Raw genomic sequence first — 24733 nt, forward strand, 5'->3', positions numbered from 1 at the left:
TGCCAGAAACAGTAATATCAGAATAAATGCTGTAATGTAAATACTTCCAGACAGAATGGAGAAAAATACACCCACTTTAAAGATGCAAACCAGAGTGACAGTTCATTATGGTTCTAGCATCATTCCCAGAAAATGAAATCTGCCAACATTAGAAAAGCAGAAAATGAAGAACTTCTGAGACAATTTTCTGCTGCACACTGTTTTCTTATGAGCTGAACTGGGTACTAGGCATTAATACCCTCTACCACATGAGAAATAGCTGCTGTTCAAGATCAATAAATCAAACAAAAATGAACAGATGGATAGATGAGTGACAGTGCAATTGAATTATTTTGAAATGTGACTTTTTCTTTCTGCAAATAATTTGAAATAAATAAATTTCCTGATGGATTTGATGTAAAAAAGTTTCTTCCCATTAATGTAATTTTGTTTTCTTTCTGGTTGCACTTCTAACTGAAGCTGCAGCCTGTGACTAAAAACAAAGATATACTATATATTATATATAGTATATATATAATATATACTCTATATATTATATATGCCCTGAATTATATATTCCTTTACAATGATGCTGGTTTAAATAAAAATGCATTTGTGAATGAGGTTAATAATGAAATATATGAGTTGTTCATTCCTGTAACACCATCTCCTGTGTAGCTCAGTCTGCTGCAGTGAAATTGTGAAACCCCTAAGATGTACACAAGAAATGAGCAACAACCACCCATCTCCTGTGCCAGAAATGCTCTATTACACGTGGGAAAAGCCTCCCTCTGAAAATCTTTGTGTGTTTGTGTGTGCTCCCCTTACCTATCAGTCCCCCTTGCACATGGTAGCAGGTCTTATGCATCTTCCCCATGAATAACTCCAGTCCAATGATGGCATAGATAATAATGACAAACAGCACCAGCAGGGCAATATGCAACAAAGGGACCATGGCCTTGATAATTGAATTTAAAACCACCTGGAGACCTGCAGAGAGAACAGAAGGAAGTGCTTGTCAGCAGGAGAACAAAATTCAGACAGGCTATAAATTGTACAGTAGTGTTTCAGTTTGTTTTTTTTTTTTCTCCCCCTCACCTGAACTCATTATTTTGATGATGCAAAGATGTACATTTACAGATGATCTCCCTCCAGAAGATCCCAAACATTTCCAAAAATTTACCACCACTTCCCAAATCACAGACCAAAGTGAAACAGGTATTGCCTTACCTGTTACCCAAACACCCCCATCCTGAGGAGGGAATATAGATATATATATATTTATATATCAGCTGGCTTGCTTGTTCTTGACAATCAGGCCTAAGGTGTTGCACACATGGTATTGAGGAGAGTTAAAGCACAAGAAAAACAAAGAACAGCCAGGCCTGAAGAGGACAAGAGCCATGATACACATGAGAGGGCAAATGCTGGGGTGCAAAGAGCTGCACTCTGGAGCCTGGGGAGAGGTGGAAAACTGAAATCATGCTTCTACTCTGATGCTGGGTGCTTCCAGAAGTCAAGCCAGTTCCAGGCAGAGCCCAAGAACCACCAGACCAATACTGAGTGAGAGTTCCCAGCCTTCTTAGGATCTTCCCATGCTTCACATCTACCTCATCCAACTTCAGTCTCAACAGAGGGGGAGACAGAACCAGCAGTGCTGGTTTTGTCCCAAGATTTATGGAACACCTTTTAACAGAAGTTGCCCAGAAATGGATATGAGCAAAATATTATTACATGATCATTAAGGTATGAGACTCTTGAAAGTCCTAATCATGAGCAAGCCAAACATTCCCAGAATGGCCCAGGGAAGGTGACTTGTAGCCAAGTTTTCTAAATCACTAAGCAGCTGTACCCTCAGATGCACTTGACTCAAGCTGCAGATTCATGTGCCTCCCTCTGTCTCCTTCCCTTCATTTTGTAAAACCAGAATAATAAAGCCAGCCTCATAAGGATTTGCATTTACAAAGATCTTAAAGTTATCACTTTGAGTAGGAATAATGGCAATCACTGTCATTGGCAAGTTATTAATGATGGAACTATTGAGAGGCTTCTAGAAATCTATAGTCTACAAATAGCCAGATCAGAACAATTACAAGCTCATGATTTTGCAATGACTGAGAGCCAGAAGTCATTAATGTCTCCTGTAAATGCTGTCATCTCCTCAGAGAAGTTGGTATTAGCTGTGATTTTTGAGAAATGTGATTCATGAGTTGTAAATGTCTGTTATACATCTGCCAAGAGAGCTTGTGATAACTAATAATTTTTAAAATCTATCATCTAAGATCTTAGACTTTTTTTTTTTACTTTTTTTTTTTTTTTTTTTTTTAACTGATTTAAATACTTTCTAATGAGGATGACACATCTCTTGACAAGCACTTTCCCTTGTAGGCAATCCACTTGTCAGCTCTCAGCTAAGGCTGAGACTGCCATTGCTCCACAGTCCTGATGGAACTCAGCAGAAGCAACCAAAAAAGTGGCATCAGCTGCCTGGCCAGCAGCATCCCTCAGTGCCTGCTAGCAAGTACTGTCTGGATTCTAACATCCCTCAGATGTCAGAACACTTTTCCAGGTGTCTCCAGGCGGTTCAGTTATCTGCTATCAGTTATCTATCCAAAGGATATGCTGCTATCCAAAAGCAGCATGAAACATCCTGGCTTTCACAGAGACCCTTACATGAACTACGTTACTGACAGCATCAAAATATCCTGCACAAGAGTGGGCCACTCTGCTTGCTCAGTTGCCTCTGGCTGCTCTCCTTGATAAGCAATATCTCTGGAAAAAAATAAAGTATTGCTGTGCTTACATGAGGCAGTCAACCTTTTTGCTCTAAAATGCCTACGTCTTTCAGTCTATTAATTCTAAATATGCACAGAAAATGAAGTGCAGAGAACACCAGCACTGCTCCAGATCTTTACATCGGTCAGAAATGTTACATTCCCCAGAAAATTAAAGCAATGGCTCACCTTCTCCCAAACAAGGTACAACAGTACCAGAAAGTTAAAAGGCTACAGATGGCTGCAAACCTGGGAAAAAAAAAAACCCCACAAACTTTGCAGATTGAAGTATTTGTTGCTTCAAATAAATCTTTACAAAAGCAAATAAAGGCCTCCCTTTTCAGCGACTTTAGGAGTCTTGTTAATGCAAAATGTAGCGAAGCTTATGAGGTTAAAAGTTCCAATACTAGTTCTTATGTAATTTACTTTTAATTATTATTATTAATTAATTTTAACATTCATTAAAGGTTATACCTAGTACTCTTGAGAAGGTACTGAGGACAGACAAAAAGATGAACAAAAAAGCTCTCCCATTTTAAAACCAGCTTCATTAACACCCACACCATGAAAGTGCTTCAGCCTACTGCAGATGTCCAGAGAAGAGAATATCTGCACAAAGCAACGCCCTTTGTGTTAACGAAGCGGTGTTTGTGAAAAAGAAGGTTTGCACCATAAACTTGAGATGATGTTTAGATGGTCGAGGGGAACATGTACCATCAGAAGATGCACAGGACCTTCAGCTAGCTTAATTAGAGAAAAGCTTCTTGAGGATAATAAGCCAGCTTTGAAGAGGACATGAGGTACTGAATGTTTTTAGCATGAATTGATGTGTGTGCAGTGCAGTTTCCCTTTAGGGCAGCCTGTTTTTAAATCCAGATGATTCCAGTAATTAGCAAACTTAAATACGTTACCATCAAAGTATCCAGAGAGTTTCTGAAAGTTAAAAACCCACTGACTATGTGGCAGCTTTACAAATGCCCTCAGGAGATGTAGTGGATGCTGCTTGCAGAAAGGCAAGGGATCCATGCACATCACCAGGCTCCCCACGTTGCTGCCAAGATTATTGCTGCAACACAGCATAAATTGCATAAATTATGATAATAAATAAAGCATAATAATATAATAATAAAGCAGAAATTGCTTTATTCTCTCAGGCAGCCGCTTGCAGCACAAAGAGCTGCTGCAAGGAATGGCACGAGGAAGAGTGCCCAGAGCCTCGGAAAACCCATTGTACTGGCAAGGGGGAGAACAGGGAGAGAGGATCAGGAGGGGTTGAAGGACAGGGGAAGAGCCATGGGTACGTGGAATGGAGTCACTTTTTTAATAAAAGCCTCACACGCTTCAAAACACATCAGATCTGTGTTCTGAAAGCCCAGAGGTGCAGCTGCATTCCTGATCAGAGTAAATCAAGGTGAGCCACCCCCTTATAAGCAGTCACAAAGATTTTTCTCACCAGTGGTGAGAATCCTGCATGATTTTGTGGGCTCTTTCTCTGTGCAGGGGAAGAAAAGAGAGTTCAGCTCATAAAAGAATGATTTCTCTGTCCCAGCTGACGTATGCTCTCAATCTTTGCATGGTGCAATACACAGGCATCAGCCCACACAGGTGTTCACACCACTGAATATCTTTGGCATTTTTTTCTCCCTTGTGCAGGTAAGGCTTGCACTCCCAGCAATGAGCTGTGCAGCTGATAATCATAATTAAATCAGAGTGCCTGGTGACCTGATCAGACTGCAGAGCTGGCCTCTGGATTTAAAGGAGTTGATGCCAATAACTGCTTTCTACAGCAGAGCCAAGTTTTTACAGCGCTGTTTGCAGAGGCTGGCAATGTCAGCACTGGCCAACCATAAACACAGAGTCTTGAGCTTAAGTTCTGAGAAGGAAATATAAAAATAAAGGGGTTTAAAATATTTGGCATTCTAAATCTGCTTATTTGTGGGCTAGACTCTCTCCAGACATCTGTTAAGGTACAGCATCTGCCTTGAGGAGCTCAGTGCAGGCTGGACACAGAGAACTGCACAGGGATTAGGGAAAGTGCAACAAGAGGGATTGTTTGCACTTTTTCAGCCCACACTTTTCATCTGTTAATAATTGAAGATCTTAAACAACTCCTAGTATTTATTTTAAAAGCCCTTCAGTTTACCTTTAAAAAAATCCTCTTGGCTGTGTTCTGCTGGCTGACACTGATTCCATAAATGTTTCAGCAAGCAAAACACCACGTTAATGCCATTCCCTGGGCTCACAGAATTTAGCATTTATTTACACTGATAAAACGTTTTAAATATTTATTACATGGGAAAAACATTGCTTTTTATACCAGGTCAAGCCCTTTTTAGCCTCTAGAGGACTGCATTAACCCAAAAGTTTAGAATACAACTGGGAAGAAGAGGGACTATGGAAGAATGGAGGGAAAAAACTTATACCAAGTAACATTGATCTTTCTCAAAGCTATGGGAAATGGACTTTTAGAGCTGCTGCAGGTGTTTTAGAGCTGTTATTTGATGCTGTGTTTTCCTCTCAGGAAGATGATGAGAGAGGTTGGTCACTGTCTCATTGATTCAGGCTGTTATTGAATAACGCTCTTTATCTTTGAGCATGTAAGTGTCTGCACCTAAAGCAATGGGATTACCTACATATCCCCTTGTGTACTTACAAGCCTTTTTGGATTTCAACCAATGTTTAGCAAGATGGCACAAGAAAAAGACCCAGCTGCTAAAATGCACTTGGCATTGTTGCATTGTGGAACATATCCAAGGAAATTATTGGTAGGTTTGCTAATACAGAATTCCTCTCGAGAAAGACATGCCTATAAAAAGTAAGACAGTTCTTAAAAACACCCAATTTACCCTTTTTTTTTTTTTGCAAGACTGAACTTTCAGACCTGAAAAATCTTCTGAGGAACATTCCGCCAGTTTTTTTTCTCAAAATGGTAATATCTCTTCTTTGTTGCACCGTGGTGTTCATAAATCCCCAATTAATGAATACATGAGTGCTAATTACCTCACATTTCCCTCCCCTTATCCTTTAGGTTTCCCGCCATTTTTAGCCCCCCTCATGTTTCCCGCCATTTTTTCCCCCTCACGTTTATGGCCATTTTTCCCCCCTCACGCTTCCCGCCATTTTTTCCTTCTCTCTCTTTTTTTCCCCTTTTCCCCTCCATTTAAATACTTCAAATGTTGAAAAAAGGAGGATTTCCTCTGAATTTAAACCCTTAAAACCAAGGGAAAACACGGATTCCCTCAGAATTGAAGCCTTAAAATGATGAAAGTGGGGCATTTTCCCTTGATTCAAACCCATGAAATGGCATCAGAAAGGTTATCCCTTTCAATTTAAACTAGAAAACAACAATTCCTCTTCAAATGATACCTTTAAATGATGGAAAAGGTTGGTTTTCCTTCAACTGCTACCCTTAAAACCACAGGTGAAGGGGTATCCCCTCCAATTTAAACACAGACAATAATGGAAAATGACATTTCCCCTCAAACCACTTTTCCCTCAAACTCCTTTTTTCTGGGGTCACTGGGGCACACTAGGGAGGGACTGGGGGCACTGGGCAGGGGGCTAGAGGCCCTGGGATGGGACTGGGAAGATGAAATAGAAAAGAGAAAGGAAAAGGATCTCTCCACACCCACAGACACTGCCCCACCTGCTCAGGGGTGCCACCCTTCCTCCTCATCCTCATCCTCACTGACCCCACCTGGGGCTGCTTCACCCCCTCCTCATCCTCACTGACCCCACCTGGGGCTGTCCTGCCCCTCCTCATCCTCACTGACCCCCCTGGGCTGTGATTTCCCCCCGTCCCGAAGGCTGTTCCGCTCTCATCTTGGCCATCAGCCCCATGATTTATTTTATCTGGGAGGGCACTCAGCACTCAGCTGCTCTCTCTCAGCAGCCAAGGCACTTTCTGGAGCTCTCTGGACATCAGAAAAGCCGTGGCAATTATCAGGAGCCGGCAGATTTTGTCCGAGGGACGCTCCACGCGATGCTCAGCAGCACGTGGGTTTGGGCACCCAAACACTGCACATTTCAGCCTGAGCCATCCCTTCAGCTGAGCCCATGCTCTGGGCTCACACTTCTGCCTGACACCTGCTCCAGATGTGGCTGAGCTCTGCAGGCAAAGCTGAAAATGTTCTTAAAATGTTGGTCTCAGAACTTACATTCAGGCCTTGCCAAGCACAGTTCTAGCTCACATTTTCCCGTGTCTTCAATTTTGGATCAAGCTTGGTTTGCTGGACAGGACAGTTTCCTGCTCCCATCACGTGAGTAGCCCAGATCTCCAGAGAAAGCATTTCCTGAGTCTACTCTTCCATTGGTTTTGCAGGGATATATTTCGCCTACACCACAGGGTTGCCTGAACCAGGAGTATGAGCACAGTCTCCTAGAAGTGACCTCCTAGAAGTGAGCAGGAATAAAAGGGAAAGGACAGGACCATCCCTCCTCTACCTTCCTACACACACAAAAATAAACATTTTCATCCTCAAACCAGTACCAGAGCTGTGGGAAGCAATTATTTTCCTGCTAATGGAGTTCAGAAGAAAACTACTACTTTGTGCAAGCAAGGAGGAAATAGGGGAGGATTTGTGACTCAGCACAGGGCCTGAGTCAGATCACTTCTGGGAACCACTCTGAAGTGGTAGAGCTGATGCACCATCCCCAGCCATGAGCAGGGTCTGCCCACAAATCACATTTATTTCTGACAATACACAGAGAGACTGCCACTATGGTTGTACTTCCAAAGCTCGAGCACTATGAGCAGTAATATTCCCCAAAGTGGATGTTTATCACTTAATAAATGTAGACATTGGCTAAGAAAATTGAAAAATATTAAATATTCATAAATATGAAAGGTTTTATAGCAATTTCAAAGGAAGCCTAGAAAACAACAGACAGTTTTAGCACAAAAAGGTCCACAGTTATGGCAAGATATCTTAGATAAGTACATCTACAAAGATTTGTGAGAAAAAACATTGAGGACTTTCTTCACCAGTGTTGCCAAGGGAAATCATTTCACACGGTTCATTTAAGGACAGCTCTACAATAGCAGTTTGGGGAGGTAGTCTTTTTCTGTCTTGCTGGATTCTCAAAATATTAGCGGTAGATTGGTAGATAAAGTAAATTCTGTGGGTGTAGCCCAGCATTCTTGGGGCTGCAGATGTCATTTCTATTTCAAGAATAATAGGGAAGGTCTTGGAATAGTAAGGAAAGAAACAACACCGGACAGAAAACTAGTTAATTTGAAAATAGGAAAGAAAATTTTTAAGCTGCAGGGTGACTGTTTCGGAGTAGGCAATGCCATTTGAACATATACAGATACCCTGAACATATACAAGCACTCTGAACATATACAAGCAGTCAGTTCAAAACCATGTGCTGTAAAAAATAGAAAGTTTGGGCATATGCCCACCATGTTTTCATTCCTGCATTTGTCTTCATTGACTCCTCAAACCAAAATAGTCACACGCAAGGAGATGCACACAAACGGGCTTGTGGACGTGAACACAATTGTTCTGTGTTTGCCAAGTCTTGCAATACCACCCTTGCCTCATCCTCTGAGGCGAGAAAGGATCAGCAGAACAAAACCAAAAGCCACAACTAAACCCAGCTCTTCTTTCTGGATCCTTTTCTCTTGGGAAGCAGTTCAGCTCGAGAACCCTCTGCCTGCCAGAGCGACCTAACTTAGGCACACTACACAGCTTGGTGGCCACACAGCCCCAGCCTGAGGAGGATGCTTGGATAAAAAGATGTTCACATGGCTTGGGACTCTCTGCTGGAAGAGACCTCTACTACCACCCACAGAAGCATCTTTCTCTCCTCCTGGGGGGCTTTAACTTTTTTTATGTAGCCATTTGTTCAAAGTATGTAAATGTACTTTCTTATAAAGTTGCTTGATGACTAAAGACTTTCTTCATGTTTCCAGTTCCAACATATGAGGCAGCTCCTGCAAGTTCAGCCTTGCTCTCTAACCATTTGATTTTAGCTAAGTTCAGCTGAGGGTGGGATCCAGGCAAGATCTTCAGAATTTAAATGTAAGAAAATCAAACCCCAGAATGGTGTGGTGTCCCTCCCATGCAGCTATCTGATTATAGAGGAAGAGCATGGAGAGAGAAGCAGCAACTAAGTGCCTACAGAAAATTCCACATTACAGAAAAAAAGGCCATCTTGAACAAAACCAAAATGAAGTTCAGTGAGAAAACTCCAAAGCTGTTTTGAACAAAGACCACAGTGTGCTGCCAAGCAGTCTTACACAGAGTGGGGAGGTTGAAGTCAGGTACTCTCTGCCAGACAGAGACTTCTAAAGATGGATTAAAGTTAAGGCAGGTAAAGGGCATTCAGGGGCCCTGGAAGTTCCTAGGCCAGCAAGGATCAGCTGTCACAATTTCCCAGGAAACAGATTTGATTTTATGCTGACAGGGTAACCATGGACTGAGAAAACCATTCATGGGGTCACTGTAAAGGTTTTATCTATCCTTAACCACTGTGAAGGATCACAGATAGGAAGAATTTTTCTTGGCTCCTCTTCCTACAGAGCTATCCAAACCCAAAGACAGTCTGGCCCAAAGACTGCCCCAGTTCTCAGTGAAATGACCCATCACATTTCTATTTGTTAAATTTTGTCATGGGCAAGCACAGCTGTGACAAGGAATGATATTTACAGGGGGAAATTTTGGTCTAGTCCCATGCCACAATCAGAAAACTTGTGCAGGAATATATCAACATGCTGTACTGTCTTTAGTCTGATCAGGTGAACATAAAAAACAAAACCCCAGACAATAGTTAAACAAGCTCTGAAGTGAGGTAATGATGGAAAAGCCTTGTTTCAGGATGTCAAGTGCTGTCGTACGAAGCTCTGAAAAATGAAAACACATGTCCTAAGGAAATAGCTTTGCAAACAAGGAGCTTTGAAAACCTGGAAGCGCTAAATCCTCGTGGTAACAGAAATGGGCTCAAAGCAATTGGGTCTAAATCATCTGAGTGGAAGATTAATGACTTTTGGGTTACAAACACCTTTATATAATTGTTAAAAGTTTTTACAGTTTACTGACAGAATTCCTCTGGTAAGTGGGCATTAGTCTCCTTTCTGTATTATAAATAATAAAGAGTATTTTATTTGTTTGATGTCCTTCTCTGGATGCTCTAACTCATCACAGGTGATGAACAGGTTTAGAAAAGGCAAAAGCTTAAAAGATAACAAATGTTAACAGGGATTCTGTAAATGTAGAAGTCCAGCCAGAGATGATAAAATTACAGTTTTGTAGTATGTGGAGAAAAATATATTGATGAAAGAAACTGATTATCTTGCAGGTTAAATGCTCCAGCAAATAACAAGTGGCTTACTGTGAGCCACACAAAGTTTGAACTTCTCATGATAGAAGAATTACAACAAAACATTGGATAAAGTCTAAAACTTTGTCTTTAGATGACTGTGTACAGCACTGTATATGATAAATAATAGGTTATATAACCCTGGAGAGGAAAATTCTCAGCTTGGGATAGTGCTTAATGAGCTTAACAGATGGGACAGAGCTCTGGAGAGACACAGTGTGACACTTGCAAACCACTGTCATGGAAGGTTTCTAGGAGAGTTTTGAGAATCTAACAATAGAAAGCTACCTGATCAGGTAATTAAAGAACTGGTGATTAACTTGATCAGATAATTAAAGAACATTAAACCCCAATGTGTGACCGTTGCTGTATTATTGTCTTTATGAACATGAGGGATTTGTTCTCCCTTCTTAAACAGCTGAAAAAAAAAAAAGACATGGCCAGAAAAATCTGACTCTTTTCAGGGACAAAAGAGTGGATTTAGGGACTTATCAACTCAGTGGTTAATCAGTCCCATCTCACAATACCTAAAACTCCAGCTTGCTTTCTTTTCCCACATTAGTAAGACTGCTGCTTTTGATTTTTATAAACCTGATTAGACTTAAAACTCTGCTTGCACACATCAGATAATAAAATAGGGGAAAAATATGCTTTCTGACATAATAAGCAAAACGTTCTTTAGCTCACTAGGCAGCCCCAGTATGTTTGGACAGAAAAATTAATGGTTGCCGTTTTCACAGAGTTGTATTTGTCAGAAGAAAGAATGGTTCTTTATTGGTATTTACTTTCTTTGCAACTCTCTTTAGAACTTGCACAGTTCAAAGGCTTTTTGTACAGATCATGTATGTGTTGCTAGAATGCACTGGAATTAAACATTTATTTATTTTTAATTTCCTTTTAGATATAAGAAGCTGTCAAGAAGAAATCATAAGGCTCTCCTGCTGAAGTCTGAACAGCTAAATTAAATTCTGAACAGATACAGAAATCTACAAATATAAATCTGAGAGGAATTTGACTTCCTCCAAAGTTTTAAAGTGAAATAATCTCAGCACTGGAATATGAAAAGCAAAAGGTGGGTTGAAGGCTGAGTTTAAATTTTCACCTAAATTATGAGGGGAAGGGTGAGACTCAGTGCTAAATTCTTTTATTGAGTGCTGTTTATATTAAAAACCAGGAGTGTTAGATTTAGAACAAGCCTTTGTAAACCATGTGTGTATTCATACCTGAATGTACTGGTTTGACTTCTGACCAAGACATCAAACCTGATTAAAAGGAACTTTATCCTTTGGTAATTTTCAATCCAAATAAAAAACAATGTACAGCAACAACCTACAAGAAAATGCCAATTGCAAAAATGTCCTGAACAGCTTATTGCAGGAAAATAAAACCCCAACAAATCACCAGACCCAACAACCAATGCAAAAAAAGGAGAGAAATGTCAGATAGGCTATCTTAATGTGTGAGCAATAACAGAAAATAACTGCCCCCAACAGATTATACTTCTAAGATGTAGAGCATTTGATATGCCCCAGCTCTCACACCATTGCCTTATCCCTCTGCAAGGATGGTGTGTGGTTGAAAGATGAGATGCTTGAAGAAAGTTTAGGCAGGATGTTTTGTAATCCTGTAAAGAAATTGAATTTCTATAGCCATTTCCACTGCTAAAGAAAACAACATTTAGTAAGGCCTATGGAAAGAAGTGACAAAAATAGAATTTTTATAATTTCTTCTATTTCTTCTATCCCGTGAGCTGCATTCTGTCAAAAATGCTTCTGATGCAAAACTGTTGAGCAGCTTTAGCAGTACAGAAATTGAAAAAAAGATTCTTTGCAGAGGGTTAGCAGATGTTTTCTGAATTGTGATTGATGTGGCAGGGCAAAACAGCAGAAGATAATCTAAAACTGAAAAAATAAGAAGCATATCTACTCAAACAACTCATAAAAAATAGTTGCAACAAAGGGCAAAACACATATGGGATAGGTTATTGTTACATGTGTTAAACAGGAATTGGATTTGCTTCTGGAAAAAAAGGGAGATTAAGAAAGATGTCTGATCTCCTTCCCTTTTTCCCTGGCACCAAGAAAACTTAGATAAAATATTTGGGCAGGTTTGGTGGGCTGCCATTTCCACACTTCCCCATGATCAGAACAGGAAATTATTTGTTCCATCAGTGAACACCTTAAGCATTGAAAATTTTGCCAGTTGTTCATACCTGCCAATGGTATGAACTATATTCTCATCTAGCACAGTAATAGCATGCAGACATAATTAAGAAGGCAGTACCTAATTTCAGAGAAATCTGCATTAAAGAAAAGAGGGAGGCTCTCCCATGGATTTATGTAGATATTGAAACTTAAAAATATTATTTCCTCATTTTTGCCAATACTTAATTCATGCTTTGGTTTTTTTCCCCTACTACAGCACTTGTACAAGATGCAATATTATTATAAATTTAGATCATCATTGGGAAAAAAAAAAAAAAAAAAAATTTTTGGCAGGTTTAAAATGCATTCCCTGGTTGAGAACACTGTCTGACTGGCCTGCTGCTCTGTGCTTTGCTGATATTTTGATAATGCTTTGTGAAAATCACAAGGACCACAGGCATTCCAACAAGGATTTTGGAAGGTTTGGACAGACAGAAGTAACACAAATGATGCCAGAGTAGTGGAAAATCCATGTACCATCTCGTGTACTGAACAAAACCCACAAACTCTCCTGTGTCCCACTGCTGGGTTGACTGCTGCCCAGGGTGTGTGCCAGTCACATCCTTGGGACAGGATGAGAAAGAGAATGTTAACAAGTCCCATCAGGGCAGCAACACTTTAACAGGCACACAGTTATTCCAGAGAAAACCAGCTTCAAATCATTGCTTAGAAGATCTTAAATTAATAAGCAACGCAAAACCCAGCCAAGTGAAATCAAAGTGTGCAATGACATTTGTTGTAAGCTTGGGACGACACCTGATGCAGTAGAGGTGTCATTTGGGAGAGAACATAAGACAAACCCAAAGCAGGTCATGCCCTTACTCCTTTGATGTGGAACAGGCAAACCTTCCCTCCCCAGCGTGGTGACAGCAGCAGCCAGCAATTGCAAGTGATCAACTGGGAGCCCAACGTGTTCCTGTTGGTACCAGCTAGCCACAATCTGTACAGATACAATGCAAACTGTTCTGAGGAGACAGCAGATGGCATTCTGAGAATTTTAGATGCTTCAGGACGAGCATCTTGGTGGCATAAGCTCCCTTTCAGACCTGTGCCCTACATCATGCAGTCTGAATGAGAACTCTGGGTATTACCTGAAGAATGAAAAAAAAAAGGGACTAGAAATATCTGATCCATCCAGAGCCCTTCTGGAAATTCTCTTACTAAGCCAAGAGAGATTTTTTTTACTGTTTCCCTGTCTGCTCTTTGATGTCAGCGTGGGGTTTGTTTTCTTCATTTGGAAGGGACTGCCTACACCCTGATGTGGTCCCATATTATGATATTGGGATTTTTTCTGTTGTGAAGGCATGCTGAATAATCATGCCAGCATCCACAGTAACTGGTAGGATAAAGGCTGAGACAGCTATTGGGTAGATTTGTAGTCAGTGTTATTTTTAAAAGAGCTACATAGACAAGATCAAATAAATATTTCCCTGTTTTATTTTCATTCCTTAAATATGAGAGAAATCTTTGTGAGAGCAACATCGTGCCTCTGTGAGTAATTTCCTTAGCAAGAGAAACCCCTCTTTGCTAATGCCACACAGAGTTAGCTACTTCTGCCATAAATGACATCATTCTGCAGGCTGTACCTCTCAGGGAAGCATGCTTTAGGTCCTGATTGCACAATCCCTACTCACAGGAATGATCCTTACCTAAGGGAGAGGCTGTGCTGGAATTAAATTACTCCTGTGAGTAACGGTGACCTAAGTAAATAAGGGACTTGCAAGCATGTGTAGAGTTTGCAGTTAACTATGGAGAAACAAGCCTAATGAGGACATTTAGTTCAGACTGTTCCATCCTTTTAATCCACTCCCTCCCCATTTGTAATGAAATCAGAACAAATTGGCCACTTGAGATTAAAAGCAGCGAGGCAAGGACATGGGAAAGGTGGTGCTACTTGTCCTCTCACAGCACTGTGTGTGCTGAAGAGATGGCACAGAGGGTTGAGAAGTCTTGCTCAAGAATGAAGAAGAGCTTCAGGGATCTGACTGAGAGTATGTTTGCTGCAGCTTGTGGACCTCAAGAGAAAAGGAAGGAACTGGGCCTGGCAAAAACTGACATTATTTAATGTAACAACTGCAAAATTTAAGGCAGAACTAATATTTGGAAGCCAAATTTTGCCTAAATGTATACAAAGTAATTCCCTATGTTGTCAAGGACCTTAATCTCCTAGGTTTGGTGGCAGTAAACTGCCAGGTATATTGTTTGCTCCTTAATTATCTTACTGCATTCTTTAGCTCCTACACACAAACCCTTCACACTTGGGGAGCTCTGATCTGGCCACTTCTCCTTTCTCCTCCCAGAATCTTCCTCTGGTCTGCAGGTCATAGCATAACCTCAGGAGGGCAAATTCAAGTCCCTTGCTCCACCAGTGGCAGTGAATAAATGCAAATCACGTGCAAGACACACCTGCCAACTGTACTTTGCTAGAGGCATAAACATTCTGAAAGAAAGTGGATTTCCTTAATGCCAGTTAGCATTTGCTTAAGACTTAATACCTGCTATTCAACATATAGAAACAGCCAATGGCTCAATGTTTCTTTGCAATATTCCAAAAACACATGGTTATCAAGAAATGTCATTTTGGATTCCTTGTATTCTCTGTGTTTATTACCTCAATTACATTATTTCCTCAACTCTACGAAGCAATGTTAATTTTCTTTCACAGAACAGAAAATAATGGGAAATTACAGTTGAAAATTTGGTCACTGGGAGAAAAAACCCAAAAAAAGAAAGAATCCCAAATGCAAACCAGATAATTGCATTGAACATGCTTTGTTTCAACAGCTGCAAAATGGAATGATTGCAGTGGGTTGATCTGTGCTGTCTCAGTGGCTGGGAAGGAGGAAGGCAATCCCAGGCCACACAGTCAGGTGGCTGGGATGGACTAGGGTGAATGTTATCACTGGACACTGAGATACAGAAAGAGAGGTGATAACAGGATGCTCGAGGTCCTGTCCCCACCCTCCAGCAAAGTGGTTTGGCAAACCTGAGCTGGAACCATGCTATGGAAGAGAACAGTGTATTTTCCCTGGGAAAGAACATTTGAGGGTGGTTAAACATCACCATTTTGATCTCCCTGCTTTACACAGCCCAGGCAGAATGGAAGGCTCCAGATGCAGAGTGCCTGCAGCAGGAACTGGGCTCTCTGCCTGGTGCTTGATCCCTCCTTCTGGCCCAGCCTTCCATACACACCGAGTAGAGGGACCCTGAGGACGTTTCAACTACAGCCAAGTTCAATTTTGGCTTCCAGAATAATTCAGGTGTACAAGGATTACGCAAGAGACAAAAAGTTGGATGTGTTCCCCCTTGGTTAAGTATGCTGCAGGTAAATCAGGTGTAGTTGAGGACAAATCTCTGCTATAATATCAGTTTCTAGCTCACAGCATTAAGAGCTTTTCTTATGGGCAACAAGCATCAAGCACCCATTTTATTACAAATCACTCAATAGCAAATTCCAAGTCCTGGAATCAAAAATGAGATAGAGCAGATGCTTAGTCTGACATTAGAAAGATGACCATGGAGGTTCTGACATGTCTCTGCTGTCTTAAACTCTGTAAGTTACTCCATATTTTGCTACAAATGTCCCCCTCTATTTTTCTATCAGGGGAAGGTGTCACTGAATTATGAGCACATACAGACAGATTTCCCCTTTGATTTCAAATTATTAGATTAGAACATATCCCTTGAAAAGGGGGAGAAAAAATACTGCTGGTCTTAATGTTAAGAATAGTCATTATTGAAAATACAGACTATAACCTCAATGTCTTGTAAGCATTTGAAAGCTTTTGATCTTACCTCTCCACAAAAACCTGATTGTAATTTAACACATATTATGTATTACAGAAACACCTAGACAGGAAAAAATCCTGTCCTATCACACCTGTGATTTCCTTGTTGCATATTCACCTACATGCAATAATTATGGCAAATTAACAATAAAGACAACTGGGTGACTTTGCCAGTCCAGCATCTCTCAAATAAGCAAAACCTTTCCTCAGACATTACTCTCCCCACAGAGCCCTCAGGGTGTATTTTACTTCTCATCTTCATCTCTGTACGTGGTGAATGTAGCATCAAATATATAACCTGGATGCCTCAAATCCATCAGGACATTGCAAGGAAAGGAAGGATACTTTCCTACCAAAGAAATATTCTGATTAATGCCAGAGAGTTTGGGATAAGGATACAAGATGAGTGTGGCAATCAGAAAACACTGCAATAAATATGGGGTAGAGAACACTGCTGAGACTGAGAAAGCATTATACATTTTAATAGAGCATTTCAGGGCATGTTACTAATTGCAACGAGACAGACCAAAACCTAAAAATGTCTAAATTTTTCATCCACCTTGTCTGAAGGTGCCCAATTTTCTCATAAACTCAGAGTAATCATGGACTTAAACGTAAACATCATTTTGAAAATGTATATGTTCTAGTAAATTATTTAAATACATGTAAAGGTAGTCACCTCTAGGCATTCTCACATGAAAACTTTGCTCTTATTTAATTTTGACTCAACAATTCTCTCTGCCAGGACATTGCATTGTCATGGAGAGGGTTTGCTTGGGTCCTGCTCTTGCCTTCTCTTTCCCTGTTACACAATTGCTGCATTTCCAGCAGCCCATGTAAGTGCTGGTGCTAGAGAGGTTCCTACACTGCCTTTGAGAAACTCTCCTGCTGTAAGACTCCAGTGAAGCTTGAACACATCACAGGCTTAGCTTTCTGTGGTTTGAAAATTTAAAATAATAAAAAAATAAATTAAAGAGACATTATGGCAATGTTAAAGAGACATTTTTGTTCCAGGGGAGCAGTCAAGTTTCCTCTCTAGCTTCATTAAGAGTAGCAGGGCCTTCTGCCCACATAAATCTGTGTTGTCAGCAGCGGATCTCGTTCAAAACACAAATGTGGAGCACAACAGCTACTCAAATTATATGAGACTTCCAAATTGTCTAGAAGAGCTTATCAATTAAGCCTGGCAAATATCAGATAGACGATAACCACTGGCAAAAATGCAGTTACATTAAGACGAAGTACAACATAAAGAGAATGAGCAGAATGTATGAGGTGGTATAATTGAGCAGCAGGAATATATAAATATATAATAAAGGTGATAGAAATGGAATTTAATAAGTTAAAAGGGCATGAGCTAGCATGCGTAGGAGTAACTCATTGCCCTTTCCAATAGTCAGGAGTGATTTTCTGTTTTAATTGGATCATGTTTCTTCATTGCCCAATCAGATGCTTCTTTTTGCCCTCCTGAAGCACAAAATGTTTAAAACAAGTTTTAAAAGATGTAATAACATAAAGCCAGGAGAGAAGAGTAATCAACAGAAAACCCTTAGCACAAAAGGGCTGACTTGATTCTGTCCCTAGAAAGCTTTACAATGCTTTAAGCTCCTGACAAAGGAGACACTGGGTAAGTTTCCAAGACACTAAAGTGATTAAGTTTTGGTAGACATGCTGATTTTGCACTTGTCTACTTATGTCCATCGTGGGAATTGTTTTCCTTCTCTCTCCTTTCTCAAACCATTATATTGATCTTAATGCCACACATTCAGACAGGTGCTCTCAGACACGTGTGAAGTTTTCCTCACAAGGAGACTGCTTTGGTACTCCAGCAGTGAAGTTCTTTCACTCAAAATAAAGTGTGCAGGGCAAGAACTGTGTTAATATGACAGCTACAGAACAGTAGAACTGTGAAATCTGGCCTGAGTATGGATGATATCAAGTGCTTAGATCTCATTTTCAAAAGTGGCTTTACAACAATGAAACCTCCCATCCATGTGCTTTGCAAAATAATCACCATTCATTTACACATTAATGCCAGGCTAGAAGGACTGAGTGTGCACCATTTTTCTAGAGGTATTAGGACTTAAAAAAAAGTGGTGGAGAAAAAAAAGTTTGCTTAATTAGCTGAGAAACTCTATTTTGTACACAAAGCAACTGCCAGCACTGGGAGGACAGCTGTGGGAAGTATCAAATCTACTGTTCTGCCAGACACCTCACACAGTCACCATAAGAATTGTACCTCTGTCCTGGTTTAGGGCAAATCTGGGAGAGAACCTCCAAATGGGTTGACTCCAAAAGTCACCCCAGGACAATCTCTCACTCAAAAAAAAAAAAGATTTTCTAGAAAAGAACACAAACTAGTTAAAAAACAAATCTAATTTACAAAAAAACCCTCAAATCAAATTTTTCCCTACAGAATTTCTTGGAAATGTGTAAATACTTAACACTATTTTTTAAATTTGTACTGGGAACCCAAAAACTTTGAATTCAATGCCTTTCAAGGCTTCTCCCATGATGGCACAGTTGCTTTTTGTGACATGGATAAAAAAATGTCTCTTATCTTTTGAACAAAATGTCTATTTTCTTCCTTATGACAAGTGGTCTTGTGAATGTCCATATAACCACAAAGCATAAAAGTGTCATCTGTTCTCTTAAAGATTATAAAATATTGATGTGCCCACAACCGTCATCCAGATGTGGTCTTCAGGCTTTGTTGAATTCATGATCTCAAAGCCTTTTGATTTTAGGAGGCACTAACATAATTTGGGGCCTTGGACAGTTTGATCCTAACAAAGATTGTCAAAGGTACCTTTTTGCTTGTCTGCCCGTGGGTGAACCAGCTCTGCTTGCACATGGGCCACTCATTGCACTGGACAGTCCCCCATTCCTTGGTTGAGACATTTACTATCAAGAGACCAAGTCCCAGGAATTAAGCATGCATGAGACTTGGAAAAAAGGGGTTTTGAGCTCTTAACATCCTCTATCCATCTATCTGAAGCTGCTGGATTATCATGCTGACCTAAATGTCTAGCACTGGTAGCCAACAGGAGACATAAATAATTAGAAGCCACTTCTGGAAGTGTTAAATCTTGAACTTTTGTTTCCAGCTCTCAATCTGCAAAATGCAGACACCAGTGATTTACTTCAGAGGGCAATTAATAGGTCTTTCCCCCAGCTCAGATCAAACTTATGTGAAAGCTCTCTATATGCTGAGACAGGTCTTTAAATGCATGAACCTGAATACAAAACATGTCCCTCTTAAACTGGATTATTTCCTATGGATTGAGCCAGAGAGAAAAAAAACCACATAAACTCCCTGTGACTCAGAAAAAAATATTCCATGCTGCAAGCCAATCTCTCCACCTCAGACAAACTATTTCCCAAGACCAGTCCTAATGAGTTTAAGATTGGCATGAAAAAAATTCACCATGTGCTTCACAAATTTGTTTTGCAGGAATCATTGTGCTTTATACACTTTTTTTTCCCCAGATAGTGGTGGTTAGATGTGGACCTCAAGCCAAGCAGCAGATGTTGGAATTTCCATGCAGAAGGTGGCTGCCAGTGACCCAGAGGATCCCCTCTTCCTAAAGAGATGCTGCTTCCATAGAGCCTGTTAAATGAGGAGGAATTGCAGCATTTGTTACATTCATGTAATTTTAGGACAATTCTCTGCAGGTTTTTTTTCCTTCCAGGGGAAAAGCCTTCTGCATTTTGGAAGGGCAAGAAAGCAAAAGTAATTTCTTTATAGATGGCAAAGCACTGAGAGTGCAATGTTGGTAACTCACCCACTGGTGTTTATGGTGCCTCAGGGACAGAACTTGAATGGGACCTGAGACTTGACTTCTAAACCTCTGCACTAAACTTATGTAAGAATGTAATCCTGTAACGTGCTATTTATGGTTGGCTTAGGCAATCTTGTCTAAAAGGCCTCATGAGAAAAGTTAAGCTCTAATACATATGGATGTGGCAACATCTATTCTAGGCTAATCAACAGGTATTTCTACAATTAAAAAGTGCCCAGTCAAGATTGAGGCTGCATTAGCTACAGATCTCAGTAGGCTTTTTAAAGCCACACTGGCCCCCAAGAAGCCTGGTTTAACAAGTATAACCTAGCCAGAACCAGAAAGGCTGACAGAGGGTGTCTGTCAGGTGAAGCTGATGTTTGCTTGCATGCCACTGCACTATGATTTTGTTTAGACCCAGTTTTTGTTAGTCTGCACCAGGCTCCCTGGCTCAGTTCTGGTACAAATGAAGTATTCCTTGATGAGAAAACTCACAAATGGGCTGTTAGATAGTTTATGCTGGGGCTGAGATCATGTTTGTGTATGGATGTGAGCTGTGTTCAAGCACACAGCTAAGCTCAGCCTGTGTCAGAACAACTGATGTCACAGAGTTTATGGCAGCTCAAGGCTTTTGCATCACTAAGGCTAGAAGTACTTTAAGATACCAGTCTAGCCAGATCCTCAAATAAAAATAAACAAAGTGTTCCCTACAGCTATTCTGGAGAAGATTAACTCCTTTTCTGCTCACTGCTCCTCTCCTTGCTATAATTGTGTGAACCAGTGACAGTTTTCAACCACCTCTCTCTCTCCAGAAGGTAAAGAGGTTCCATCCATAACAAACTCTCAAGCCAAATGATATCATTTTCCCACTTTGTCACCTCTATATTCCACCTCCACAATGGAACTACCAGACTTAGTTACTCATAGCTTCATCATAAACAAGAAAATGCATGAAAGATTATCAAAGGCTGCTCGAAGACTTTCTCAGAGGCATTACTAATAATTTAGGCAAATCAGACTAGTAGAGAATGTGAGTGTGTCATTGCCCTGTATTCTGTTGCTTCTAAATTGTTCCCAGTTCTCTTGATCTGAACATCACATGCAAACAAAATGCAATTTTAATGAAAAAGTTCCTCTCCCTCCAAGATCAACACACATGACCATACAGGATGCCCATCAAAGTCAAGAATTTACAATACCAAAACTTCACTAGGATTTCACAATCATTTAAAGGACTTTATGCTTGCAATCACAAAAAATCCTGGATCTTCCCCTTTCATTATTTAAAAGAGGTTTCCCAATCAGACAGACATACCATGAGACTTCCATTCCTTTTCAGCTCTGCTTTGGTCATCCACTGATTAATATCACCTTTATCACAAACGCATACATTTGAAATGAGTCTTCCCACACACCCCAAAAAAATAAGCTGTATCATGCTCTGTGTTCAAAATTGTTGCAAAAGTTCCCCCCTGCCCCATGCCACACCACAGACACAGCTGAAAGGAAAGCAGTGGCATTACTTACTGGGAACTCCAGACACCAGCCGTAGTGGACGTAATACTCGGAAAGCCCGCAGTGCTTTAACATCAAATCCGGCACCTTTTCCTCCTATCGAATTCCCCCCATCTGCTTTGGTTGCTTGTTCTAAAATTGCACTAAAAAGCCTGCAAAAAGAAAGAGGAAACAATCTGTGGGCAGACAGCAAGGCTTGGGCTAAACAGGAACAGGGATCATCACCGTCATATCACCCAAGCTATCTCACAGACCTGTGAAGGGTGTCACACCTCTCTCTCTCTCTCTCTCTCTCTCAATTCACATGTGCTGGAGGAGAAACAGACTCTCCCCATATGCAACAGCCCATTGGTGATGTCTACACCGTTTGCAAAGCGCTTGTTTCTCACAAAACGTGAGAAAAAGCTCCTCCTTCACGCTCCCCCATGGCTCCCTGCAGCCAGCCACGGGCCACCGACGCTTTGCTGTCTTTATTAACCAACCCTCCACCTTGGGGGAGAAAATCATCACCCTTAATTAAGGCGATCATTAATTATCTGTCACCCGTTTTACAAGGAGTTCACCAGTGGCACTGCAGGTAGAACTTGGTGTAAACTGGAGGAGCTTTCTAGGGGCAAGATTTTAGATAAAGGAGTGCATGCTCACACTGTGATTGTGGATTGGTTTGTAAATCCCCTGATGCACTGGCTAATGAGAGGGCAAAACTGTAGGAGTCTTATTATTACAATGTTTAATTATACCAGCCTTAATGTTTTATCTTGTCTAGTAGGAGTAGACATTTGAAGGAGAAGATGTCTCACTCAGAATGCATTTAGAAAGGCAGAACAAGAAAGAAAAGGCAATGTTCTTCTGTGAAAAACCTGAAGGCTCACCCTATCTGTTAATAAGAACTTGATTTAATAAATTAGCTTTCAGGAAGCAGCTTCCATTTTTCTGGTAAAACATTAGTACACTTGGGGGAGGACAGGTTCCTCATGAATTTGCTAATGATATTGCTTTCAGCCTTGAAACCCTCATCTTGAACCCAGCCAGATTCAGTAGAGGTTAAAAGCTGTTCCAGCCTAAATGGATGTTTGGCTGTCTGTAAATAAGGCTTGCCTGGGAGTGGCAGAGCCCCCTTGGCCCGTAGGGTGCCACAGAGGTACCAAAGACAGCTTGAAAGAAACTTCCTGGTGTGAGAGAAGCGGTCCAGGTGGAGAGGCCTGCATACAGCAGTGGTTTCTCTCGCAGGTTCTGCAGTCTGTGGTGCCCCTGTTGGGATCTCACCCAGATCCCATCTGGAATATTCCACAGAGAGCCCCCAGACCATGGGTCAACAGAGGCTGAGCTGGCTGATGGCTTAGCAAGGAGCTCCAACGCCTGCAGCCTGCAGCCAAATCTTACTGACAGGGGCACAAGCACTGCGAGCTTGCCCTGGATATTAAAATGAAGATTCATTTACTGAAACACCAAAATCAGCCAATTCCCCCAGCCCTAAATCCACAAACAAACGTGGATTCGGGGACCGCAAATGTGAAATTCCTTTCTTAAGCAGGTTTTTGTGTTTAATTTTTTAAAAAATTCATATTGAGAGTCTTATAAAACTTGTGAGCTGTGACTGAGGAACTCCTAACTGGATCTATTCAAAGCCTGAACTTCAAGCACCGCAGAAAGATTTAACAACTAGGTAACGAGCATGGGGAAAAACTGTGTGTGAGGAGGTTGGATGCTGAGTTTGTAGGTGTTGCAGAAGCAGGATGCAGAGAAGACAAAAAAAGAGCTTATGAGAAATACTGCATTGACTACAGATATCACAGAGAGAGACAAAGGAGGGTTGATGGAGAGAAGGTGAATTATTGGAATGTATGTTTTTCTTGAGCTGTGTACACAAATTATACAGTTGCAATTATCTGCTGGTCTTCATAATAGAAACGCTGTAGGTCAAATTTGGCCTAATGTATTTTCAGTAAGCTTCTGATTAAGCTCTAGCAATGTGCTCTGTTTCACATTAAAACATTTCTGTCTTTCTTGTCCACAGAATTCCCATAACAGGTGAACACAACAGTCCCTGTCCCCTGGGATCCTCTTAAAGGAAAAATAATTTACTGCTAAAAGGCCTCTAATACTGTCTTTCTGCTCCAAGACCAGGAATCTCAAGGAACTCTGATCAGAAATTGTGCAAAACTGAGGCTCCATTTCCCTGCTCCCCATTTTCACTGGCCCCATGTTTTCCCACAGAGCAGCACTGGGCACCAAGGCTGTTTCTGCTGCCTCTTGTACAGTGAGCAGACCAGTCTGCTCTAGAATTCTGCTGCCCAAGCAATGTCCTAAATTAGTTCAGAAGGAGCAGAAACACAACCAGGAGGGCAGCTCACTCCTCTGGAGACAGGTCCTGCCTTCCCAGACTAGTGCAGCTCCACTGCAGCCTAGCTTGTCTTATTTTTGTGCTCCAGCACTGGTGTGCTAAATGTGCTCTTTTGAGGTACCCACAGTCATCTGCTTCAGCACTTCAGGATAATTTGCAATAATTCCTGCTGCTCCTCATTTAAAAACCTACATTTAAACTTGAATTGCATTACTCCTGCTAATCCTGCTTTAATGCATTTACTCTATGCTTAGTATCTCCCCTGTAGTAATCCTGCTTTTTATTAATGCATTACAACTTCTTATTTCTCTCATTTATTTCACTCTCTTCCCCTTTTGTACTGGGGTCTAGACTGTGCCCAGTGTGGCCTGCTGGATCTCTACTCCACTTTTCAAATTTATAGTGCATCTTCTCAATTCTTCTTCTTTTCCTCACCACCTCCCTCATGAGCAGACAGCCATGATGTACAGCTACTTAATTAATACTCTTAGTTTTTCCAGCTAATTGTTTCCAGAGACTAAAACAGCTGGATGGATGCTAAACTACTGATACAAAAGATGAGGCTAGAGCCCTTCTCTCTTATATTTATAGGGGAAATTCTGCTCTTTGATGAAAACCTTTTGGGAAAGTTTTCAGTAGGAGCAAGGTGCAGTTCTTTATCACTAGTGAGTTAGCATGCTCCTAGCACAGGGTGAGAGACACAGAGAAATCAGAGTTTGGGTGGTACAAAAAAGGCAAAAGGGCTAATCTCTTGTGGCCACTGAAAATCTCACCATTAAACCCTCCCTCCTCCAAAAACCATGCATCAACCTTATTTCCTTCCACCTAACTACTTTCTGCCAGCCTAAATTCCTGCCCCATTTTCATTTGGATGTCATACTTCCCACTGATGAAGCACAGCTAACATCACTTTGATTTCTCAGTTTCACTTGTGACATGACTACACCTTAACTAAATTCATCTGACAGACATGAGCTATAAGAGCAGAAAACCAAATTTTTATCACAGGTATGTATGGACATGC

At 40.9% G+C, this 24733-nt stretch overlaps 1 protein-coding gene across 6 annotated transcripts in view; it reads right to left on the reverse strand.

The window, feature by feature from the left end:
* The window catches only part of CACNA1C (calcium voltage-gated channel subunit alpha1 C), a 461478-nt gene that overhangs the window by 159248 nt on the left and 277497 nt on the right, over positions 1 to 24733 (reverse strand). For all 6 annotated transcript variants that reach the window (XM_086886085.1, XM_086886089.1, XM_086886086.1 and 3 more), the window contains 2 exons: positions 21378 to 21517; positions 808 to 969 (listed from right to left, as the gene is read on the reverse strand). In XM_086886085.1, coding sequence (XP_086742211.1) covers positions 808 to 934 — 127 coding nt within the window. In that variant the 5' untranslated portion in view covers positions 935 to 969; positions 21378 to 21517. The remainder of the gene's footprint in view (positions 1 to 807; positions 970 to 21377; positions 21518 to 24733) is intronic.

The sequence above is a fragment of the Cyanistes caeruleus genome, chromosome 4, assembly GCF_971803275.1.
Source record: "Cyanistes caeruleus chromosome 4, bCyaCae1.hap1.1, whole genome shotgun sequence".
Classification (NCBI taxonomy): domain Eukaryota; kingdom Metazoa; phylum Chordata; class Aves; order Passeriformes; family Paridae; genus Cyanistes; species Cyanistes caeruleus.